The sequence below is a fragment of the Aulonocara sp. 'chitande type north' Nkhata Bay genome, linkage group LG14, assembly GCF_057382095.1.
Source record: "Aulonocara sp. 'chitande type north' Nkhata Bay isolate Kocher_YH1m ecotype deep benthic linkage group LG14, A_spYH_male_GT1.1, whole genome shotgun sequence".
NCBI lineage: Eukaryota > Metazoa > Chordata > Actinopteri > Cichliformes > Cichlidae > Aulonocara > Aulonocara sp. 'chitande type north' Nkhata Bay.
In genome coordinates, this window is record NC_141357.1 from 29,598,441 (window position 1) to 29,619,724 (window position 21,284).

Consider the following 21,284-nt stretch of genomic DNA (forward strand, 5'->3'; position numbering starts at 1 on the left):
TAACACAAGTCTGTAATGCTCCCCCCCCCCCCCCCCCCCTTTCTTGAATCTGAGATTAAAAAGACTTGTTATTACCTATGATTTGCTTTTTATGTTGCTACTTATCTGTATTTTCCATCAGTTGTGCAAACTCACTGACTTTAAAAAGTGTTCGTTTAGTTCTCAAAACTTAGAAAGACCCATAAGGCTCTGAAGAATTTGTTTTGTGAGGAACAGAATCACTGTGTGCTCTTGACAGTGTGCCGAGGAAGACCTACGCATGACCTGATATTATGACCTCTGGTTATGTGAGCTTCAAATAGTTTGGACTTTACGCTTGCAGAGCAGCAAGTCCATCTGCAGCTATATTTGCTGTGGAAACAGTGAGAACCAGTGATAATGAGTACATCCAGAGTGCAGATTAAAACTCCTTCAGTTCTAAAAGAAACAGTAAATTTTAAAACAGACAGAAAGAAATGATTACTTTAAACCATTCTGATTATTGAGATGTTTGATTTGATGAAATAAAAATAATCTTTTTATTAATTTAAAAAATAGATGATTTAGATGATTTTTATAGGTAAGAAAATGAAACTAAATACCTAACCCAGCTTGTAACTACAGTGTTTTTTAATATAGTAGTATTTAGTTATTCTTTAAATGAAATAAATTTGTGTTCTAAGATCTTTTTGCTTTGAGCATTTCCTGTGACTTACACATGACAAGCAAAGCGTTATTAGAGCTTCAGAGCAGTCGAGCCTGTCTATCCATCATCTCCCTGGGAAAACAATCCTGCTCTTTACTGTGCATGCAGGAATGTGAAACAGGCTGGTTTATATACTTGGAAGTACTGTCTGTGTACACTGCGGTGAGCAAAGGTATTATTCAGAGATCCTTTCCACTCAAGCAGCAGGGCATCTCCAAAATGTCACATACATCCAATCCTGCTTTTCCTACCTCATATTGTGAATTTCAGCACTGTTTTATGATGGGTTATGACCTACTTAGACACTCATATCTGAATAGTATGCAGTCAGGATTGTTCATGTGAGTTTACACAAGTTCCAACATTAATGAAGAGCAGAATCTGAACCTCAACTCTCTACTCTTGCTGGTTCATTTGTTCCATGAGACATTCAGTTAAATCCAACCAAATTCAAAGAGTCTCCCACAGACAGCAATGACCACATCATTCAGCCAGCTGGGAATGTGCAGGCACATTCACAATTTCTACTTCCTTTGACTCACTGGCACCACCCTGAACTTCGAGCCTGAGCTCTGACAACATTAATCTCTGGTGACTCGGATTTTAACCTCTTGAAACCTGATTCTTTCTGAGACACTGATTATCTCTGTTGACTTAGTATTTATTATTAATTTACTATTTATATTTCAAAATAAAGTTTGATTTGTAAAAGCAGATCCCTGAGTGAGCCCAGTGTAGGAACAGGGCTGTATAAGATCTCTGTTTAAAGCTGTCAGGAGGTAAACAGCCTTGCACAGTGTACTAAAGCCAGCACAGTGTGCAAAGGCAAAGGCCTCTATCCATCTGCAGGAACTGGCCAGAAAGAGCATTTCGCCCTTGGGGGCTGGCTGCCAGATGCCCCACTCCTCCTCTGCCTCCTCCTCCTCCACCATGTCCACTGCAGCAGTGTCCGCTGTACACTCCAGGATCCCTGGGGCTTTAGGGCTCCAATCACAGATGCATGCTTCCCCAGCTCTCGCTGCCCTTGCTTGTGCATCAACTTTCCTGCTGCCTCCTTCTCTCTCCCTGTAGATGTGGCTCACAATTGCAAAGGCTTGCACTCCAAAGGGGCCCAGCAATGGCTCCACCCCTTCACTCTTGAGGATTCAGACTGCAGCGATGTTGGAACTCTTGACCATACTCATGGATCCATTTGTTTGCTACTGGAACACAAAGACAGACACAAATCATGTGAAATTATCTTCTACAGAAAAAAAAAACAGTATCATGAAAGTTTTTTTCTTTTTTTTTTTGCTGTTGAATATTTTCAACTTGTACTTGGAGTCATTGTACTTGGAAAGTGTAGCCTGGAGGTTAATATCTGGCGATATATATGGCTGCTAAAAACAACACCTTCACTAAATACTTCTGCAGCTGTTTTTCAATGATTCATATCTTTCTGTCAGCTTAACTGAGTCCTGAACACACGTGTGATGACCTGGTTCCAGGCATCAGCAGATGTTTACATTCCAAGTGTCTGAACTGCTCTCTGCCACATCTCTAAATGCCTAATGGGGTACAGATGTGCACCAGCATATCAGGAGAGCTGAATGCTGGATAAGCGATGGTGACTGATTTGCTACTTTCCATATTTACGCTACTTTTTCACAGCCCTGTCACATCATAATGCACCTGGGTCTTACCCCATTTGTCTCCAATAAGTACGGGGCAGCCAGCATGCAGTGTGTCGTCGTTTCCTTCACCATTTCTGTGCAGGTTCCACCAGAAGATAGCAGCTTTCTGTGACATGAAAAACAAAACAAATCATTTTGAGTATCTTAAAAAAAGAAGTGTGGTTTAAACTATGGTCAGTAACTATCAGTTATTTTAAGTACTTAATAATAAGTTCTATAGTCTTAATTTTTGGCCTATATAATATTATTAAGTAAACAAGTTTAAAAAGTGGGTATTTTATTGCGTAAGTATTTTATTTTTCCTAAAAAAAAAAAAAAAAAAGCACACTGGATTCTGCTGTTGTGCGAGGCAATTTGCTGACATGGTCCACTTGTCCCCTTAAACAGGATGTCTGCAAGTCAATACAGTCGCAGGAGGACGATATTACATCCTAGAGGTCAGTAAATGGTTTATTGTGTCTAAAAATGCTTTAAACCGTGCTTGGCATTCACAGTAACCACAGCAAACCAAATTTAAAACCTGTGGTAGATTTGGACTACCATGTTAGACCTTGTCTCCCCACGGCCATAATTAAAACACCAAAGGGGGAAATTTCTTTTCAAAGAGCATTTTTCAAAGACTTCCAGAGAGTTGAAGAATCAATGCCAAGGTGTTGGCATTTGAACACCTTGGCATTGAATATGCTGGCATTGTTTCCTAGTATTTTACTTTTTATGGTGGTGTTTCTTTTAATTTGTCACCAATGTGTATGGCTTCTCTTTCTTACTTTTTTTTTCTTTTTTTGGTCACTTTATCTTTTTCTGAAGTTTGGACAAGAAATGAGTTCTAAGGTGAAAGGTTAAACCCCAGGAATGGCCTGTTAAACTTTACACTGCAGCTCATTTATCAACCAGAAAAACATACCAAAAAACAAAAGATAAAAAAAAACCTCCACTGACTTTGCAAAGTAAAGTAGTAGTGAAATAAAGTAGTAAATTCATCTCAAGGCTATTGTTTCTGTGATCGGACATTTAGTATTTTGACACCAAACTTATTTAAATGTGTAAAAGGGAAAAATATGAAATAAAAGTAACAGATACTAAGATATTTGCAGTGTATTTACCTCCACAACAGGAACGCTGAAGTTGGCGTAAATGAACGCTGTGGACCCACCTGCCTCCACCGGGCTGAGCTGTGGAAAAGGACATTCCTTCAGAGCTGTGTCTTGTGTTTACGTGCTCATGTTATGAAAAGCCGCTCTGTCTGCTGCAGTGTTTGAAGACTCATTCTTTTTCAATCACCACCCAGTTTTACTTTTATTGTAAGGACAAAAGCACTCAGCAGAAGGACAAATTGGTTACATGAACACAAATAAAGGTTCAAATAAATGTGTTCTCCCACCAAATATTTCCTGAAGCCACCGCATCAGGACAGATAAGAAGGTGACTGTGAGAGTTTGTTTCAAGTTTGTTGCGTGGCAGAATATCCCTAAAGTGTAAATGTAGTTACTGTTGTCAGTTTCTCAGGCTTGCTGTCCAAGTTGGCCAGGTTCTCCAAATGTGTTTATTTTTAATTTAGACTTTTGGACAGCTGAAAAAGAACTGCCAAAGAACTTTTAGCTACGGGGTCAAATAGGGTCAATAGATGGTTCGACTTTACTCACATATATCATAAATGTAGCCACCCGATTCCCAGTTTTCAACTTGAACACGGGGCTTGAAGGTGACTGTTTTTACAGAAATGCAAACAGACATTATAAAGGCAATTAAAATATCCACGATCACCATGTAAATAAGCGCTAATCAACTAACGCAACAAACTTACAGTAGCATGGTCAAAATGAGGTTCATAATGGCCACCAATCCCATAATTCACCACCTGGAGGTACTCGCCGTATGGATGCTTCACATTCAGACCTGTGAGCAGTGAGATCCTCTGGTCCAACTTCCCAACAATAGACTGTGCTGAGCCCTTCAGCCATGCACTAGCAATAAAAGATATTGATTAATAAAATGATACGGTGACTGAAAAGAAATACCAGCTGCATGTAGTAGTAAACCTGCAGCAGATGTTTTTATTGTTATGGCAGTAGTAGAGTAACAAGAGGTGATGTTTGTACCTCTTACTGATCCGATAGTCTGCTGTTGCTTGTTTCTCTCCAGCTGCCACTACAGACCTTCTCAGCTTGTTAGCAAAGACAGAAAAAAGCATCTTAATTTTGCGAATGTTACAGCAGCCAAACTTTAATGCATCTAAGGATGGGTTTCCATTAATCCTTCTTTCTTTTTAGGGCTTTGGAGGAAAGTGAAGCAGAACCTGAGAAAAAAGCACCGCAAATATATTTGTGTAAACCACAGAGCTTCTCCGGTTTTCATGATTGTTTTCCAATTTTCCAACAGGTATACACAAACATTTCCATGCTGAGAATCAGTAGTGAAATATTCAACTCAATATATACAGTTCAAACAATTAATCACCAAGAAAACCTATTTAAACTGTTTGTTAACAGACCTGTATTCTGGGATCTAGCAACAGCAAGCTGGAAACCATGCTCCATTCCACTCTCTGCTCCAAACTAAGACCAGGGGCCTGTTTTCAATCAGCCCACAAGCTGACATAATGATGAAATAAGTACAGGGGTTTCCATCTGAGCAAGAGATGGAAAACCCACTGAACAATGCCAAAACCTCACAGAAACTATAGGGGCAGCAAATGTGTTATCCCACCAAATATTTCCTGCATCAGAAGACTGAAGAGCTCTCAGGACGATCCACTGCAGTAAAGTTTCACTTTACTCATTGGATATTAAGACTCAGCTATCGTGGACTGAACATTTATCGGCCCCAGCTCTGTTGGTTTATTTGGACAGTTTGAGGAATTCAGCCAAGTTTTTGTAGTAATGTATTCCTCTTTTCCTTAAGCTTTGCTAAACGTTTGGAAGCACGCCAACTCTTCCGCTATATGATCCCTCCAGAATCTTCCCAGTAGGAAGTCTGGCTTAGACGCCAGCAGTCAGAGGCATTTTGTAACACACCTACACACGGTCTAGATTCAAGTCTTGTCTTTGCAAAATTAAAGAATGATCAGCAAAAAGCACTAAAATTAATAGTACTCATTATGACCTACATTTCTATTCACAGCATTTTATATACATCTATATTAAAATATTAGATTCCCTCTACTCATGCATTAATTAAGTGTACCAAATTTTAAAAACTAAATGTATTAACTGTTTATAACAATTCAGCATTTGATGTTTTTCACCATCAAGAAACATGACTTAAAAGTTTACTCTGAATCTTTATCTGTTATAAATAAAAGCTCCAAAGACCGAAAGATGTGTTTCGTTAAAGAAAAAACTTGTCAAATGATAATGTTTGTTAGTGACACACACATATACACATATACAGTGGGGCAAAAAAGTATTTAGTCAGCCACCGATTGTGCAAGTTCCCCCACTTAAAATGATGACAGAGGTCAGTAATTTGCACCAGAGGTACACTTCAACTGTGAGAGACAGAATGTGAAAAAAAAATCCATGAATCCACATGGTAGGATTTGTAAAGAATTTATTCGTAAATTAGGGTGGAAAATAAGTATTTGGTCACCTCAAACAAGGAAAATCTCTGGCTCTCACAGACCTGTAACGTCTTCTGTAAGAAGCTTTTCTGTCCCCCACTCGTTACCTGTATGAATGGCACCTGTTTGAACTCATCATCTGTATAAAAGACACCTGTCCACAGCCTCAAACAGTCAGACTCCAAACTCCGCCATGGCCAAGACCAAAGAGCTTTCGAAGGACACCAGGAAAAGTATTGTAGACCTGCACCAGACTGGGAAGAGTGAATCTACAATAGGCAAGCAGCTTGGTGTGAAAAAATCAACTGTGGGAGCAATCATCAGAAAATGGAAGACATACAAGACCACTGATAATCTCCCTCGATCTGGGGCTCCACGCAAGATCTCATCCCGTGGGGTCAAAATGATCATGAGAACGGTGAGCAAAGATCCCAGAACCACACGGGGGGACCTGGTGAATGACCTGCAGAGAGCTGGGACCAAAGTAACAAAGGTCACCATCAGTAACACACTACAACGGCAGGGAATCAAATCCCGCAGTGCCAGACGTGTTCCGCTGCTGAAGCCAGTGCATGTCCAGGCCCGTCTGAAGTTTGCCAGAGAGCACATGGATGATACAGCAGAGGATTGGGAGAATGTCATGTGGTCAGATGAAACCAAAGTAGAACTTTTTGGTATAAACTCAACTCGTCGTGTTTGGAGGAAGAAGAATACTGAGTTGCATCCCAAGAACACCATACCTACTGTGAAGCATGGGGGTGGAAACATCATGCTATGGGGCTGTTTTTCTGCCAAGGGGACAGGACGACTGATCCGTGTTAAGGACAGAATGAATGGGGCCATGTATCGTGAGATTTTGAGCCAAAACCTCCTTCCATCAGTGAGAACTTTGAAGATGAAACGAGGCTGGGTCTTCCAACATGACAATGATCCAAAACACACCGCCCGGGCAACAAAGGAGTGGCTCCGTAAGAAGCATTTGAAAGTCCTGGAGTGGCCTAGCCAGTCTCCAGACCTCAACCCCATAGAAAATCTGTGGCGGGAGTTGAAAGTCCGTGTTGCTCGGCGACAGCCCCAAAACATCACTGCTCTCGAGAAGAGCTGCATGGAGGAATGGGCCAAAATACCAGCTACTGTGTGTGCAAACCTGGTAAAGACCTATAGTAAACGTTTGACCTCTGTTATTGCCAACAAAGGTTATGTTACAAAGTATTGAGTTGTATTTTTGTTATTGACCAAATACTTATTTTCCACCCTGATTTACGAATAAATTCTTTACAAATCCTACCATGTGGATTCATGGATTTTTTTCTTCACATTCTGTCTCTCACAGTTGAAGTGTACCTCTGGTGCAAATTACTGACCTCTGTCATCATTTTAAGTGGGGGAACTTGCACAATCGGTGGCTGACTAAATACTTTTTTGCCCCACTGTATTGATTTAGTCTATTAGAACATCTATTATATGCTTCAGTTTGGCAGTCCCACACCTTAATGTGACTTTGCAAAGGAAAAAAGTGTTCATTTAGTGCTTTTGTTGATTTGACTTCTTGTTGCTAAGTTAACATTTTGCAGATTCATGTTTTGTGAGTCCCATGTGGGAAACCCCCTCCCTTTGTTGACAAGATTCTCCAAAAGTTTGGATTACAAAACCATTCAACAATCTGACGGAATCAACTAAAACACAAGACGTTAAGACACTGTTTGTTTGTTTTTTAATTCCCAAAAATCTAACGTATTGAAGGCACATGGGTTGTTTGACCACATGCGATGAGCACTCACTCCTGGCTGGGCGAGGCTCTTGATGTCTTCAGCCTCTGTGTCAGTAACAAAGTCATGGTAGAGGACCACATACGGCTGCAGGCTCACCACCTCCCGTTTTGCAGGCATCAGTATCAGTGCAGGATTGTTGTTGGTGAAGTAGTCACAGAAGAGTTGGGGATTTGCAAAATGCCTGCGCTGTAAGAAGCAACGACCATATGAAGTCTATTAACAAGATCAAAACATGGATATCCATCTACAGTTACTCATATAATGGATCTTGTCACCACATAAAAGCTTAAAAACAAAGACAACATTTAGAGTTTTTGCGGTGCTTTTTAAAGCCAAGAAAACATTTTACAGACCTAAAAATGTAGAAATTAAATGAAGTTGTTAGAGTATGCTAGGAGCGAAGCTTTATGACTTCAGATCGGCACTTTGGTCAAGACTTACATTTGTAAACTAATTTGATGGATTCATGTGTTTTTGGACAGAAATTAAGGATCCTCAGAGGATAAAATCAAATCAAATCACTGAGATTTTCCTCTGTTAGTACTGGTGGTGTTTTGGTTTTTTTTGTCAGCAGTATCTTAGTGTCAATTTCCATGTTTGTTGTTTTTATTTGATGTGAAGTTTGTGCTTGTGCTTTTATCTTGAAAGAGGCTATGTAAATAAATACGTATTTACTTTTGATGAAATAATTTCATGAGTGTGGCAGGCATGTTTCAGGTGAAAAAAGGTGAAAAAATAATTATTTTTATTGGCATACCGATGTGAAGATTTTAAAAAAGGCTCTCCAAAATTGCCTCAACTTTTATCTCACATGACATCTACATACACTGATGTAAATATTTAAATTGTAGTCCATGTAAAACTGAAAAAACAAAACATCCTCTTAAATAAAGTGCATCCTGAAACACTGAACATCCAGTGACATAAAACCCTGTAACTCAAGGCTACATTACTGTATATACATTTAAAAAGTTTGATGTGTTCCTGTCCTGATCTGCTCCTCATTATTGCAATACCTGAGAGCCTCGAGTCCGGCACAGTCTCTCATAAGTGTCCCTGGTCCTTAAAAAACTGGAGGAGGGTCTCGTCAACCCAGTGCCTCTGGGTGGACCAGCAGCAACCAGGAGCTTCTCGTATTTCTTAACATTCTGCAAAACTCTTCCATTCATTGGATCTGAGAAAGAAAATGTGTAAACAGTCTGAGAGAGGGATGACACGGTTCACTGAGAAAAGGGGTTTTAAGAGCCTTACTGTGATGCAGTAACTCCTGAGATAGACTCAGAGCGTAGGAGACGTTTCCTGTCTGAGACAAGAAAAGGAATTCAGAGAAATCTAAATCATCAATCATGCAAATTTCCTCAGTCTGTCTGTTTACTTACTTTAAAGTGAGAAAAGGCAAGGTGATCCAAAGCATCCTCCAAAGTGCCTTCATTTTCAGGGCTCCACTCCTCTCCTGCTCCCCTGAAAAGGCGCGCAGACTCCTCCAACCACTGCACTGAGTGATAATAGTCTTCTTGTTCATAGGCCACCTGGGTACAATAACACCAAAAAAAACAAGTACTTCACAATTTAAACAGAGTCTGTCTAGAACTGAAGAGCTGAATACTGCATCCATGTCAGCCAGAATTTGTGAGGTTTTGTGGTTGCAGGGATGATTTCAGTAAGGATCACACTAACAACTGTAAGACCAGCCAGAGTCAGAGTCAGCAGCCAGAGTCAGATAGTTTCTCATGATAGTCAGCTGATATATGTTTGTGGCTGGCTGAGCCATTTTAGCCATTTCAGCTTGACTTGAATTCTTTTCTTTTGGATTTACTGGGTTAGGATCTTGTTTCATTTTTTTGCATATCACCGCCATCCTTTTTCTTAGGGTTTACTCTTCTGTGTGTCCTGTGGTGCCTTGTACCTCCTCAATTCTTCTATATGTGCTTCTTGTTAATTGCTTTCCTTTGTTCTTGTTCCACACCTTTATGGCTATTTTTGCTTTTGTTGTCTCTCCCTCACCTTCACCCTATTGTCGGCCCATCTGTTCACCCACCTGTGTTTATTCCTTGTGCTCTTCCACTTTCAGTTTTTGTTTAGTCCCCCCTTTTATCCTGCGTGTATCATGTAGCAGCTTATGTTCTACAGCTGCCATCAAGGCCCAGTTTCAGAAACCTTTCGCAGCACACTGACACCTGGAATCAAATCTCTGATAAACACACACAACCAAAATAAATGAATTCCTTCTTTGTTCTTTCAAAAACTGACTTTGTCTTTTGAATTTCTCTTTTCCTTGGGTCTCATGATTTTAGAGAAGCTCTGCAAAATCTGATAAAGTACTACAAAGTGGTGTCAGCTGAAAGATATAATTGGGAAAAAAAATCTAGGTTGCAGAGTCAATAAAGTAAACCTAACAGACCTCTGCAGCCTGATTCTCATCAGTGCCTGAAGCAAGTAGATAAAAAAATAATCTGGACATTTCTGTAACCGAATATGGGCGGTAGATTTGCATTACATGTAGGCATGTCTTCCACAGAGTGTGTCCCTGCATCACATTTTCATGTATGATGTGGAAATATAAAACTGGACTACAGCATTTTTAGATTTTGAAAGTCACAAACACTAAAGGTCTCCTTTACTTAGGTTCAAAGCAGTTTAGCAGTTGACCTGACTTGATGAAGTAGGTGCTGACTAAAGGGCTGACAGCACCCACACTGAAAGTGGGTTGTAAGAGACTCCTCCCGTCACAGATTACATCCACAACCACAGCTCCATGTGTGCTATTTAACCCCCACAAACACACACAGAAGCCCACCAACTCATCACACATGCTGAGTTAATCCACCACAGGTTTACACCCACATTTCACTCTTTAATTTAAGATCAGCTATTCTTAACAGAAATAGCCTAAAGAGCAATAAATGTGTAAAAATACTCAGCTGATGAGGTAATGAGCCTGAGGGAAGCGTCAGCTGGCAATTACCTTAAAGGGCCCTAAACCTCTCCCCACTAAAACTGAGACACTCAAATTTGTGTTAAATGTGTCTGGTTTTGAAGATCAGTTTAAAAACTACATGATAGCACATGCATGCAGGAGCTCTGTTATAGAGAAAACCCTAAAACTAAGCATCTCTGCTGACTGACCGCCTCACATAATTTCAGCCCTGGTACAAGTGAAGACAAGCTTCTGCAGCATGACTTAATGTCTTTTCCATACAAGAGTATGTCTCTCCCACACAGTGCCCTACCCTTACACATAACCACTGCATGAAAACAGTGGAATTTATTGTGGGGAAAATCTCCTTTTTTTCCCCTTCTATAGAATATTATATTCATCTGCGCATGAAAAGAATTCCCAGGCACACAATGGAAAGAATCCCAGTTTTCTAGTCTAGGTTCCCACAACAGAACTATTAACAAGTCTGGGATAAAACTGCAGCCCTCTGGAATGGGATGTTAACCAGAGTGAAAACTTTTCAGGACACCAACTTCCAAATACGTTAATTTCCTTCAGTGACTCCTCCTACCTTATGTTACTCTGACAGCTGTTCCAGAAAGAAGACAGATGTGTACTTGCACCACACTTCCTTTGTTGTGCTTTTAAGAAATACAGAGTTGGCACAAATACTGTATACTCTACACTGCTTTCATTTTATGCTTCGTCACATTTTATTTGAAAACATTTATAACACAGCTATATTTTCCTGTTTAAAAGAAAACAATAATCTTGCATTGTTAAAGATTAAAGCGGGTGGTGCAGCCAACACATACAGCTGAAGCTAACAGCTGCCTGTTTAGATGTCATCTCTACTAAATCAAGTCACTGAACCTTCTCTCTCGACTTTGTTTCTGGTATTGATTTTGGAGGATTTTCACTGCAGTAATCGGACAAATAATATGGCCTGCGCTGTGGTTAACTGCACTAACAGCCTGCCAAGAGGTTTGTGCACCACTTTTATGGTTTTCTCAGAGTTTGCACTAACTGAAAGTTAAGTGCAATGCCCCTTTACAGTCCACAGATAATTTAACTTCAAATTCATTTGTTCACTTCTGGCTCAAAAAACCCCAATATGGAGATGGTCAAAATGCCAGACTCAAAGCTTTAAACATCAACCCGCCAACCTTTGAATGATGTCATTGTGGCTTTATCCATCTTTTATGTAGGCTTAGGTCGTTATTAGATTCACTGATGAATGGTTTGCCTTTCAGGCAATTTGGTAAAAATTACTTTTTGATCTAAAGTGTAAAACTTAGACAAATAAGACAAAATTGTGAACACGTATTTGTGTAGCAGTAGAAGATTTTCTTTCCCAACACATTAAGCATAGGAGGAGAACATACATGGCATCGCCCATCACATGACCAAACCCTGGGCTGGGAGCCAGACGTAAAAAAAGCTACATAGTAAAACAGCACCATTATTTTTGTTACTTAAATTTTCCAAATATTTCTGTTCTTTTACATGCAGGATTGTGTTTTTTCCAAAGTACATAATTTTTTCAGTACCTTCCCAACCAGAAAGCAGTCATCACCAGAGAGCTGGACAGATACTGCAGGCATGTAGACATCCACAGACTCGCCATTAGTGACTCTCTGGAAACGGCCCCTTACAAGGCTGGAAACTTGCAGAGCATATACATCCTGCAGCCTCATTAGCCCCTTAGCAGCCCCTTGGAGGTCTTCCAGATTGGGGAGATCAGCCTCTTCCTCCTCGTAACTGGACCTGAGAGCTGGACAGCAGAGGGGCAAAAAGGTGAATGGTGAGGGGTTGGGTGGTGACAGTAGAGGGGGGTGGATGCTTAGATATCACCACCAGATGTGTCTTTGAAGAAGGCAGTGGGGCAACCTTGTAGGTTCTCGAGGGCTTCATTGCTGTAGACGACATTCAGCCACTCTGAATGAAGACGTTTGATCAAAGTAAAAGCCACCAGAGGGTTGGCCATTGTGACCGCTGGGCCTTTGTAAAGTTCTGTGTGCAGGTTGGATACTTTGGCATAAAAACTGTGTGAAGATACAGAATTATTAAACAGGGTCTTCAGACTGGAAACAATAAAAACTCAATAATTAAAATGGCATTTTATGCACAAAACATTATTTTCACCAGAAGAAAAATTAGAAGCAATTCTACAAAAAAACAAACAAACAAAACTACAGTTATTTGTATAAATTAGCGGGAGGTGACTTCGTTTTGTAACAGTGATCCTGCATACAACATTGTGAAATAAAGCCACGAAAACCTAGTCTATTTTTTCTGCTTTTTAATGACATACATATAAGGTTTATGTAGTTCATTATATGATCATTTCACTATCAAGCCTCACATCTGCAACGCTTGTTCTATTACTATTTACTATGTGTGTGTGTGCAGTGTCTCCCGGGTTAATTACCACCTCTGGAAAACTCGAACAAACCGAGATAACAATACCTATGGGGGTTTCTTTTAATTCTGTGTGATATTTTCCAAGATACACATCGTTTAAATCCTTTACAATCAAATCTGTTTCCAGTGTTTCACCATTACTCACCGTTTGATGTCTTCAAGTCTGTCCAACTCGTGGTCAATGTAAGTTCTCAGGTAATCGATCAGCTTCCGTTCAACTCTGACCGCCTGCTTTACGTTCAGCAGCGATGTATACATTTCCCCTCTAACGACACTCAGGAGGCCCGAGAGAAAGCAAACAAGAACACAAAACTTCATCTCCGAAAGTGAGCTGTCCGCTCTCTTCCTCGGCAGATTCACCAGTTCTAATTGCGTCTCTCAGTTTTGCTGAACAGCACCGCTGAGCTTCAGCATTTGGAGCAGGCTCTCAGCTGATCTGAGATCAGCCTTCGCCCTCTGTTCATCATATCATACGTACAGCCTGGATTCATTCAGAACAATTAGTTTGCGCTCATGTACTCACCAACATCATCTGATTTATGGGGTTTCGCGGATGCTGATGAAATGAGTTCAGTTTTTGCAAATAATGCGATGTAATATATTTGCAATATTTTGTTTAGTTTTACTTTGAAGTCAATTTTCTAAAATGTGAAAATCAACGAGAAATCATCTGCTCTTCAAAAACTGAGTTTGGAATCACAGCGACATCTGCAGGACAAAGCTCTGCGCAACAACCAAGCTGCAGCAGCGAAGTGCCACAGCAAGGATCCCTAAAAGACGGACTGCGCCTCCCTGGTGGTGATTTTTGATCAGTACAGTGGAGGAGGAGGAGGAGGCCAGGAAACTAGCAGTGAGAATGGAATAGATAAGGAAGTGTCAAAAGCGGAAGATGGCATGGAATATAATCTGTGCAATCTAGGCTAAAAAATAACTGATGAGAAGGAACTCAGTGATGAGGAGAATGGCTATGTTGAGGCTGTTGTCACTCAAAGAAGGGGAAATCCCCACCTGAGAATCAAGTTTGGCTTTCAGCTAAAAATGTCATCAGGATGATCACAGAACCAAAAAACCATGACGTATCCTGGACTGATGACATCAATTACTGCTTTGACCTATTCTTGACTGAGTCCAATAGTGTTTATTGCAATGAAAGTGGAGGGGAAACAGACTTATAAAGACAACTGAAAGCAAGTAAATCAGAAAGACATCAAAGCATACATGCCTCTTTTTATTCTGAGCAGTGTGTACCTTTCCAGAAATGAATCTACCAGCAGTGTACAGTATGGGATGCAAAGTCATTTCAGAAATTTTATTAACACAACAAATAGTGATAAAATATTTATTGTTATAATTTCTCTAAAAAAGAAAAAAAAAAACAGGTCACCTGCCTAAAAAGATCATCAAAGAGGGAAAACACAATGGGTTTCAAAATTTCCATGCAAATCTCACAGTAGATTTTAGAACTGATCCTGTGTTTAAAAGTATGCATATTTATTTATTTTATCTCTGTTGTCCTCTATAATAAAATTATTCCCCATTTGTTTCTTTATTTTTTGTTTTTTGTTTTGGGGGGGGGGGGGGGGGGGTTCCTTCTAAAGTGTGCCGAAAATATGTATCAAACATGCTAAATTATTAATATTTTTTTAAGTTTGACATTGCTGTAAACGATCTATTTAAATATTCAGCCTGCAGTTAAAAATGAGTTAAACCGAACCAGAACAAACTCAAATGTATTTAATTCATTGTAAAGACTATTTTAGTCTTGTGTAAAGATTTTCTTTTATTATTAATATGAAGATATTTTCAGATTGCCATTGAATTGCGATGCCATGTGCAGCAAAAGTAACAAGCAGGAGACAATGACTTATTGTAAAGTAAGGAAGGCTGTAACTGTGATATTAATGATGAAGAGATTCATCTGAAAAAAGGTGTTTTTTTCTCAGATTAAAAATTTGTGGAATTACGTTTTTAAGACTAATCTACAACAAATTTGTTGGGTAACCGAGAAGAAAATTTTTTATCTACTGCTGTAGACTTTCAACAGCTCTATTCTGTGTTCAGTTTTATTAACATCACGTGATAATCATCCTCAAAGAAATGCAGTAAACATCAAAGTCTGATAAGAAACAATATCATTATATGCATTCAAATGTTCTGCATCCAAATACTGTTGCAAGGATTTCTTTATAATACTGACAACATAAGATTTTAAACATGTGATTACTAAATGTCAAACTTATCAATAATGCTTAAATTAAAAGGTCAAAGCATTATGGTTCGCAAATTTCAGATTAAAACGGCAGAAAATGTTCACAAAGTACAGCTTTTTAAAACAGAGTGCAGTTTAAGATGATTTAATGATAATACTAACCAAAGTGTTTAAGAATAAAACTGAGATGATAAAGGCATTTTATCACAATTTTGTAGAATTTCCTTTCAGTATAAAGTGACATCTTTTAATAGTGCAGTTATTTTTTAACAAAAAAGTATTTTCTGAGATTCACTCTAAACTATTGTAGGTTAGAGATGTAATGGAGCTGTCAAACATTTATTAGTGCAAATATCTGACACAAACACATGACCAACATGAGGAGTTTCTTATTAAGATTTTAGACACCATTTATTAGCCTTTTTAAGGAAAAGAAGTCAAATCAATATTTAAATTACCACTGAAATTTTTTTTTTTTAAATTTACTGTAAATATTTACTGATAATTACAGAGCCCCTATCATGAGCCAGATTCTTTGATCTGTGCAAAAATATGTGAAGGTAATATGAGGCTTTAAAAACATTAGTCAGACAAATAAACTGGATCTGTTAGATATATTTTTAAATATATTGCCTGTTTGTGTTTCCAGATTGAGCTTTAGAGGAGGAACAGTAATACAAAGAGTTTGTTTTCTCTCCAGTGTAACTTTTTCCACTTACTGTCATTTCATGAAGACTGGTTTTAGGTTATTAGTTTGTTCCACGTGCAGTATAAGAAGGAATCTGTTATTAGCCAGTGTGAATGGAAAAAATAATTACAGCGTAAAAAAAATTGCTCGGTGTTCATTCGGGCAACTGACAGACAGAGATGCAGATACTCTGAACAGGTTTTCTGCAGGAGTCTAAACTGTTTTTTTTTTCAAGAAGCAGACAAGCTGTCCTGCTGTTTGCTTCTGAAATGGGGCTTGACTGTGTCTAAGCAGCAGAGGAATGTTTTCCCAATGTAGCCCCTCAGACTGTGATCTCTGAAGCCGTAGATGAGCGGGCTAAGAAAGCGTGGGATTAGGATAAAACAGAAAAAACAGAAATAGGTAACGTCTTCCACTGGCCAGTTAGTGTATAACAATGTGAGACTTTCAGTGATGGGGAGAGTGAAAGCCAACATGCACAGAAGCAGCTGAAAGCCGTGCAGCAGCACAGTGTGCTTGGCTTTATTCACAGATACTCTGTCCTGTCTCAGCTTCCTGGTTTCCAGCAGGATTCTCACATATGTGAAGAAGATGACAACAGCCACAACTGCAAAGAACATCACACTCACAGCAGTTCTGAATAATGCTTGGACTGGAGATGAGTTGATAAATAAATTTTTGCAAAGTAGAGGTGTAGAGAGGACATCTACAGCAGGACGCTGCTTTCCGATGGAGTACTCGATTATGAGGAAAATGCAGCTTGTAAGCCACAGACAAAGATTAATGATCCAGATACGGCCTGAGCGCCAGGCGGCCGGGCGCTGCAGGGGATAGAAGATGGCAACATAACGCTCCAGGGACATTGCAGCCAGGATTAAAGGTGTGTTCTGATAAGTAACAGTGGATATGAACAGCAGAGGAAAACAGTAGAAAACGGGAAATTTTACCTGACCCATTACAAGTAGGAAAAGCAGCACAGAGGACAGAAGCTGCAGGGTGTCATTGATCAACATGTGGGCAAACAGGATGTAACGTGGAGTGTTTAGGAACTGCCTGTGAGATGCAAACACATGCAGCATGACAACAATGCAGTAGAGGAAGGTGCAGAAGAAGGGGATAACTGCACATACTTTGATGATAACAGACAGGCTTTTTTGGGAAGTTGCATTAAAAGGAAGTTCAGTCAGATTCTGCATTCTGCAGCTTTAAGTTGCAGCACACCTGTTAAAAAAAAAGCACAACTTAAACTTCCATATACAGAAGATAAAATAAAACATAATGCATACTATCATTTACATTTACAACAGAAATTAGCTGCCTCATGTTAATAAAGTAATCATTAAAGTCAAATCACCCTGTAATACTAACCATTTACCCATTAAAATGAGACAGTGCCTCGCTCACCTAATAACAATGACTTTGTCTGTTAGAAGAGCTCAGATTTCTCTTCTTCTCAGCACACAACATGTTTTCAGCAATCAAAGTGTCAAAGATGGTCTTCTCTTGTCTGATCTGTTTGGCATCGGTTATCTTATGTTTGACTCAGTGCTGATTCCCCAGAGATATATTAATTTCATGCTATCGTCATTAAGCATCATGGTTCTCATTAACTACAGATTACTGTAGGGAAAAGGATAAAGCACCTTTTATCACAGGATCCATGAAAGGAAGTTAAACAGACAAGTGATTCTATATCGCAAGGCATCCAAAGCAGCAGTTGCAACAGTCAAATTAGGCAAAATGTTCTCAATTTGTATTTCTACAAATTGTTTTTTCCTTTTCAGAGCACCAAGCTCCATCTCCACCTCCAGTTTCATGCGTCCTCTTCTCCTCACCTGCAGTGCATCGTAAGTAATTAGCTCACCTTTATTTAGGACCAGCTCACACCTCCAGTCTTCACCAGTTTGTCAGCTATTCTTTAGCAGTAAATCAGCCTCAATGCTTCGTTTAAACTTTGTAACATCCTGTGTTAACCTATTGTTCTCTTTGTCTTCAGTCTTTGGCATTTCTGGATCACTACCCACACTAACCAGTTCTTTCCTTGGATTTCCTGGTGCAGATCTGCTACCCGTGACTACTCACCTGCTGCTGCCAACCCATTGCTCATTGGAAATCTGAAAAGGATCAAAGAACTCACCTGCCTGCCGTCCTGCCCGCCGACACACACCCAGCAATATCCTCGATATTTCTCAGTGCCTGCTTATAACCCTCCTCTCCTTCTGTAACAGTTGCTGCTGCACCTGCATGATTACCTTTCAATGCCCTGCTCTTATCCCAGACCTCTTTGTGTTGAATAAAGATTTCAGTGTTTGGAAATCTTGGTCTGTTGTGTCTGCTTTTGGGGTCCAACTCTCTCTCTTGGCCCTCACATTACACTGACTTTGCTGAATGGACACCTTGCAAATGATCATGGTTAATTGGGCCAGCTGTTTCTTGTATAAACTGCGGCTATGTCCACACGTACCCGGGTATTTTTGAAAACGCAGATTTTTCTATGCGTTTGCACCTTTCGTCCACACGTAAACAGCGTTTTTGGTCACTGAAAACGGAGATTTTTAAAAACTCCGGCCAGGGTGGATATTTTTGAAAACTCAGTTTTTGCATTTATGTGTGGACTAGAAAAACGGAGAAAACGCAGCGTCAAAGGTGTGCGCATTTTTTGACATCACACTGTGCGCCACGTTATTGTTTCGGTGAAATGAATTTCTACAATACTGTTACTGTTAATTCTACTCTCTGCAGTGTTTAAATGCTTACAAATACACACAGTTACTGTCCCTCCACACATACGACTCGGTTCTGCTTCTATGCCCCAGCTTTGTTTACTTTTTCCCACCGAGGCTTCTAGACTTCTGATCAGTGTTGCCAACTCCTCAGTAAGGAAAATCGCTATTGGCTGTCCTAAAAGTCGCTAGAAGTCGCTAAATGACGTCATCACCTAATTTGCATAATTGGTCATGCTAATATAATTGTAACCTACGCTGTTGGAGAGAGAAATAACATCGTGGAAGAGACATAAAGTGAGCAAAAAACGTCCTAAATGCATTTAGAACTACAAATTAAATTTCTTTTAGCAATTATTGTTTTTTAATGTCACAATTCCAACCCTGCTCCTTTATCCGGGCTTCGACCGGCAAAAGTGACCCGAAATAGGCACTCTGGTGGAGTTACTTTGTGTGTGTGTTTATAAGTAGTTTTAAACCTTGTGATCCACAAAACAGCATAACAGTAAAAGAAGAACTGACTGGTTACAGACAGTGCGGAAGCAGCGGCTTCGCTCATGCGCGATTCATTTGCAGTTTGGACGCATAGGTGTGAACATCTCCTGCAGCTGGGGGAGGACTATCCTCCGCCCGTGAGTGCTTTAGCAGGTGAGGTGCCCACGGCAGCACCGCTGCTTGTTGAGAGTAAGAGCAACACGCTCTTTCACGTCAAAAGTCGTCAAAAATAAGTCTCCAATAACAGCAGAAAAAGTCGCCAGATTTGTCGCTAGTCGCTTTTGAGAAAAAAAGTCGCTAAGGGGCCTGAAAACTCGCTAAATATAGCGACAAAATCGCTAAGTTGGCAACACTGCTTCTGATTGGCCAACATTTCTGCACGGTTAGGAATATATCGCCACCTGTTGCTTTGGCATGTTCATAGCAGTGTTTTCCTTCATTTCTGCCTTTACGTGTGGACGGGATTATTTTTTAAAACGAAAACGGAAAATCGCCGTTTTCAAAAATACCCGTGTAAGCATGGACGTAGCTTGTGAACGTCTGGGCGATGGCATTTGACCACATTTATGTACAATTAAATTTTAAGAATGACTGTGGAAGTCAGTGTAGAGACAGTTTGTGATGTGGGGATGTTGGTGAGGCCTCTTTCATAGTGAGCCTGTCAGTGTAGGGTTATTGAAAGGTTAATTTAAGACAGACTTCTGTATCATTTTTTATAATTATTTTCTACACGGTTGCATCAAAGTATTTTTAATTTGCCTGTTCATAGTTTTTCCTTTTAGTTTAATCTAGCTTTTAGGTTTAGTACGCCTAGTTAATGTTAATATGAAACAAGTTTACTATATCATCATATTCACTCTGAGCTAAGAGTAAAACATGGGCCTTTAAGTGTTTCTTACTAACAATGTAATAAAGCAGGACTCATTTTGTGCCACATGCAGTGCAATTTTACCTGGACCAGCAAAGCAATTCCCTCATAATACTGTCAGTGTTATAGTTACAGAGTTTACATTGTCTTGATGCATGTTCAGTCATCCAGGTATGGAAACCCCCTCTAAATTATTCTGTTTATCTGGATGGGAGAAAAGTTTTGTTGCTCAGCCAAGTGACTTCTTCAGTCTCAGCTGACTGCAGGTTTCTCTAACTTTATAAACAATACAAATTCAACAGTTGCTGTGAGTGCCACTTATATTACTCTGTTTCCTCTGCTTTCCAACCCCAAAACACACTGCAGCAAAATCTGGTCCAAGGATCTGGCCTCTAATATGGTAATATAGCGTATGCTGTTGCAGTAAGTGCCAGGAGGATTGCAGTGATTTATACATCAGGGAAACCAAACGACCTCTGGCTAAGAAGATGGCACAACACAGAAGAGCTAACTCGTCAGGCCAGGATTCCGCAGTCCATTTACACCTACAGGCCAGTGGACAGTCTTCCAACGATGAGGATGGACACATGAAAAGGGAAAGACCATCTCTGAATCGAGGAGGGGCCTAAGGGTACATCTTTCACCATCTTACAGTACTGTGATTGCAGCCATTGAATACCAGTCACTCTCTGTGAATGGTACTCATGGCCATTGATCAGTGGTGACTAATCAATTTGCATTTTAATGATCAATAAACTGACCTTCCACCCATTATTAATCAGTGGTGCCGGTTTCAGTCATTATCCAAATGTTCTGTTTATAAAGTTGGGGAAACCTACAGTCGGCTGAGACTGAAGAAGTCCCCTGGATGAGTGACGAAATGTTTCTCCCACTGAAAATGTCACGACCAGATGAACAGACTCAACTTTTTGGGAAGACTTTAGGGAAAAGTCTCAAGGTCTTCCAGTTTCAAGATTAGCCTCTTCCTCATTGTAACTGGACCTGAGGACTGGACAGCAGAGGGGCAAAAGGTGAATGGGGAGGGGTTGGGTGGCAACAGCGGAGATGAGGGGACAGATGTGTCTTTGAAGAAGGCAGAGGGGCAGCCTTGTAGGTTCTTGAGGGCTTCATTGCTGTAGACAACATTCAGCCACTCTGAATGAAGACTTCTGATCAAAGTACAAGCCACCAGAGGGTTGGCCATTGCGCCTGCTGGATCTTTGTAAAGATCTGTGTGCAGGTCAAATACT

General features: G+C 40.0%; 2 protein-coding genes across 3 annotated transcripts; both read right to left on the minus strand.

Moving 5' to 3' along the window:
- Window positions 1–53: 53 nt before the first annotated feature.
- On the minus strand, window positions 54–13,451 carry p4ha3 (prolyl 4-hydroxylase, alpha polypeptide III). Of its 2 annotated transcripts, none has more exons than XM_086261998.1 (13): window positions 13,197–13,451; window positions 12,518–12,672; window positions 12,178–12,401; window positions 9,069–9,218; window positions 8,941–8,992; window positions 8,706–8,863; window positions 7,699–7,875; window positions 4,458–4,522; window positions 4,163–4,322; window positions 4,002–4,064; window positions 3,462–3,530; window positions 2,368–2,464; window positions 54–1,884 (listed from the first exon to the last, which is right to left on the minus strand). In XM_086261998.1, the coding sequence occupies exons 1-13, from the start codon at window positions 13,367–13,369 to the stop codon at window positions 1,817–1,819; spliced, it is 1,611 nt and encodes a 536-aa protein (XP_086118124.1). In that variant the 5' UTR covers window positions 13,370–13,451; the 3' UTR covers window positions 54–1,816. The 2 variants fall into 2 exon arrangements, with proteins under 2 accessions (XP_086118124.1, XP_086118123.1); XM_086261997.1 differs by having other exon boundaries at window positions 54–1,887.
- A 330-nt stretch (window positions 13,452–13,781) lies between these two features.
- Window positions 13,782–19,383, minus strand: LOC147314889 (odorant receptor 131-2-like). The gene has a single exon (XM_086260291.1). It carries the CDS (start codon window positions 17,142–17,144, stop codon window positions 16,179–16,181), a length of 966 nt encoding a protein of 321 aa, XP_086116417.1. The 5' UTR covers window positions 17,145–19,383; the 3' UTR covers window positions 13,782–16,178.
- Between the last annotated feature and the right edge of the window lie 1,901 nt (window positions 19,384–21,284).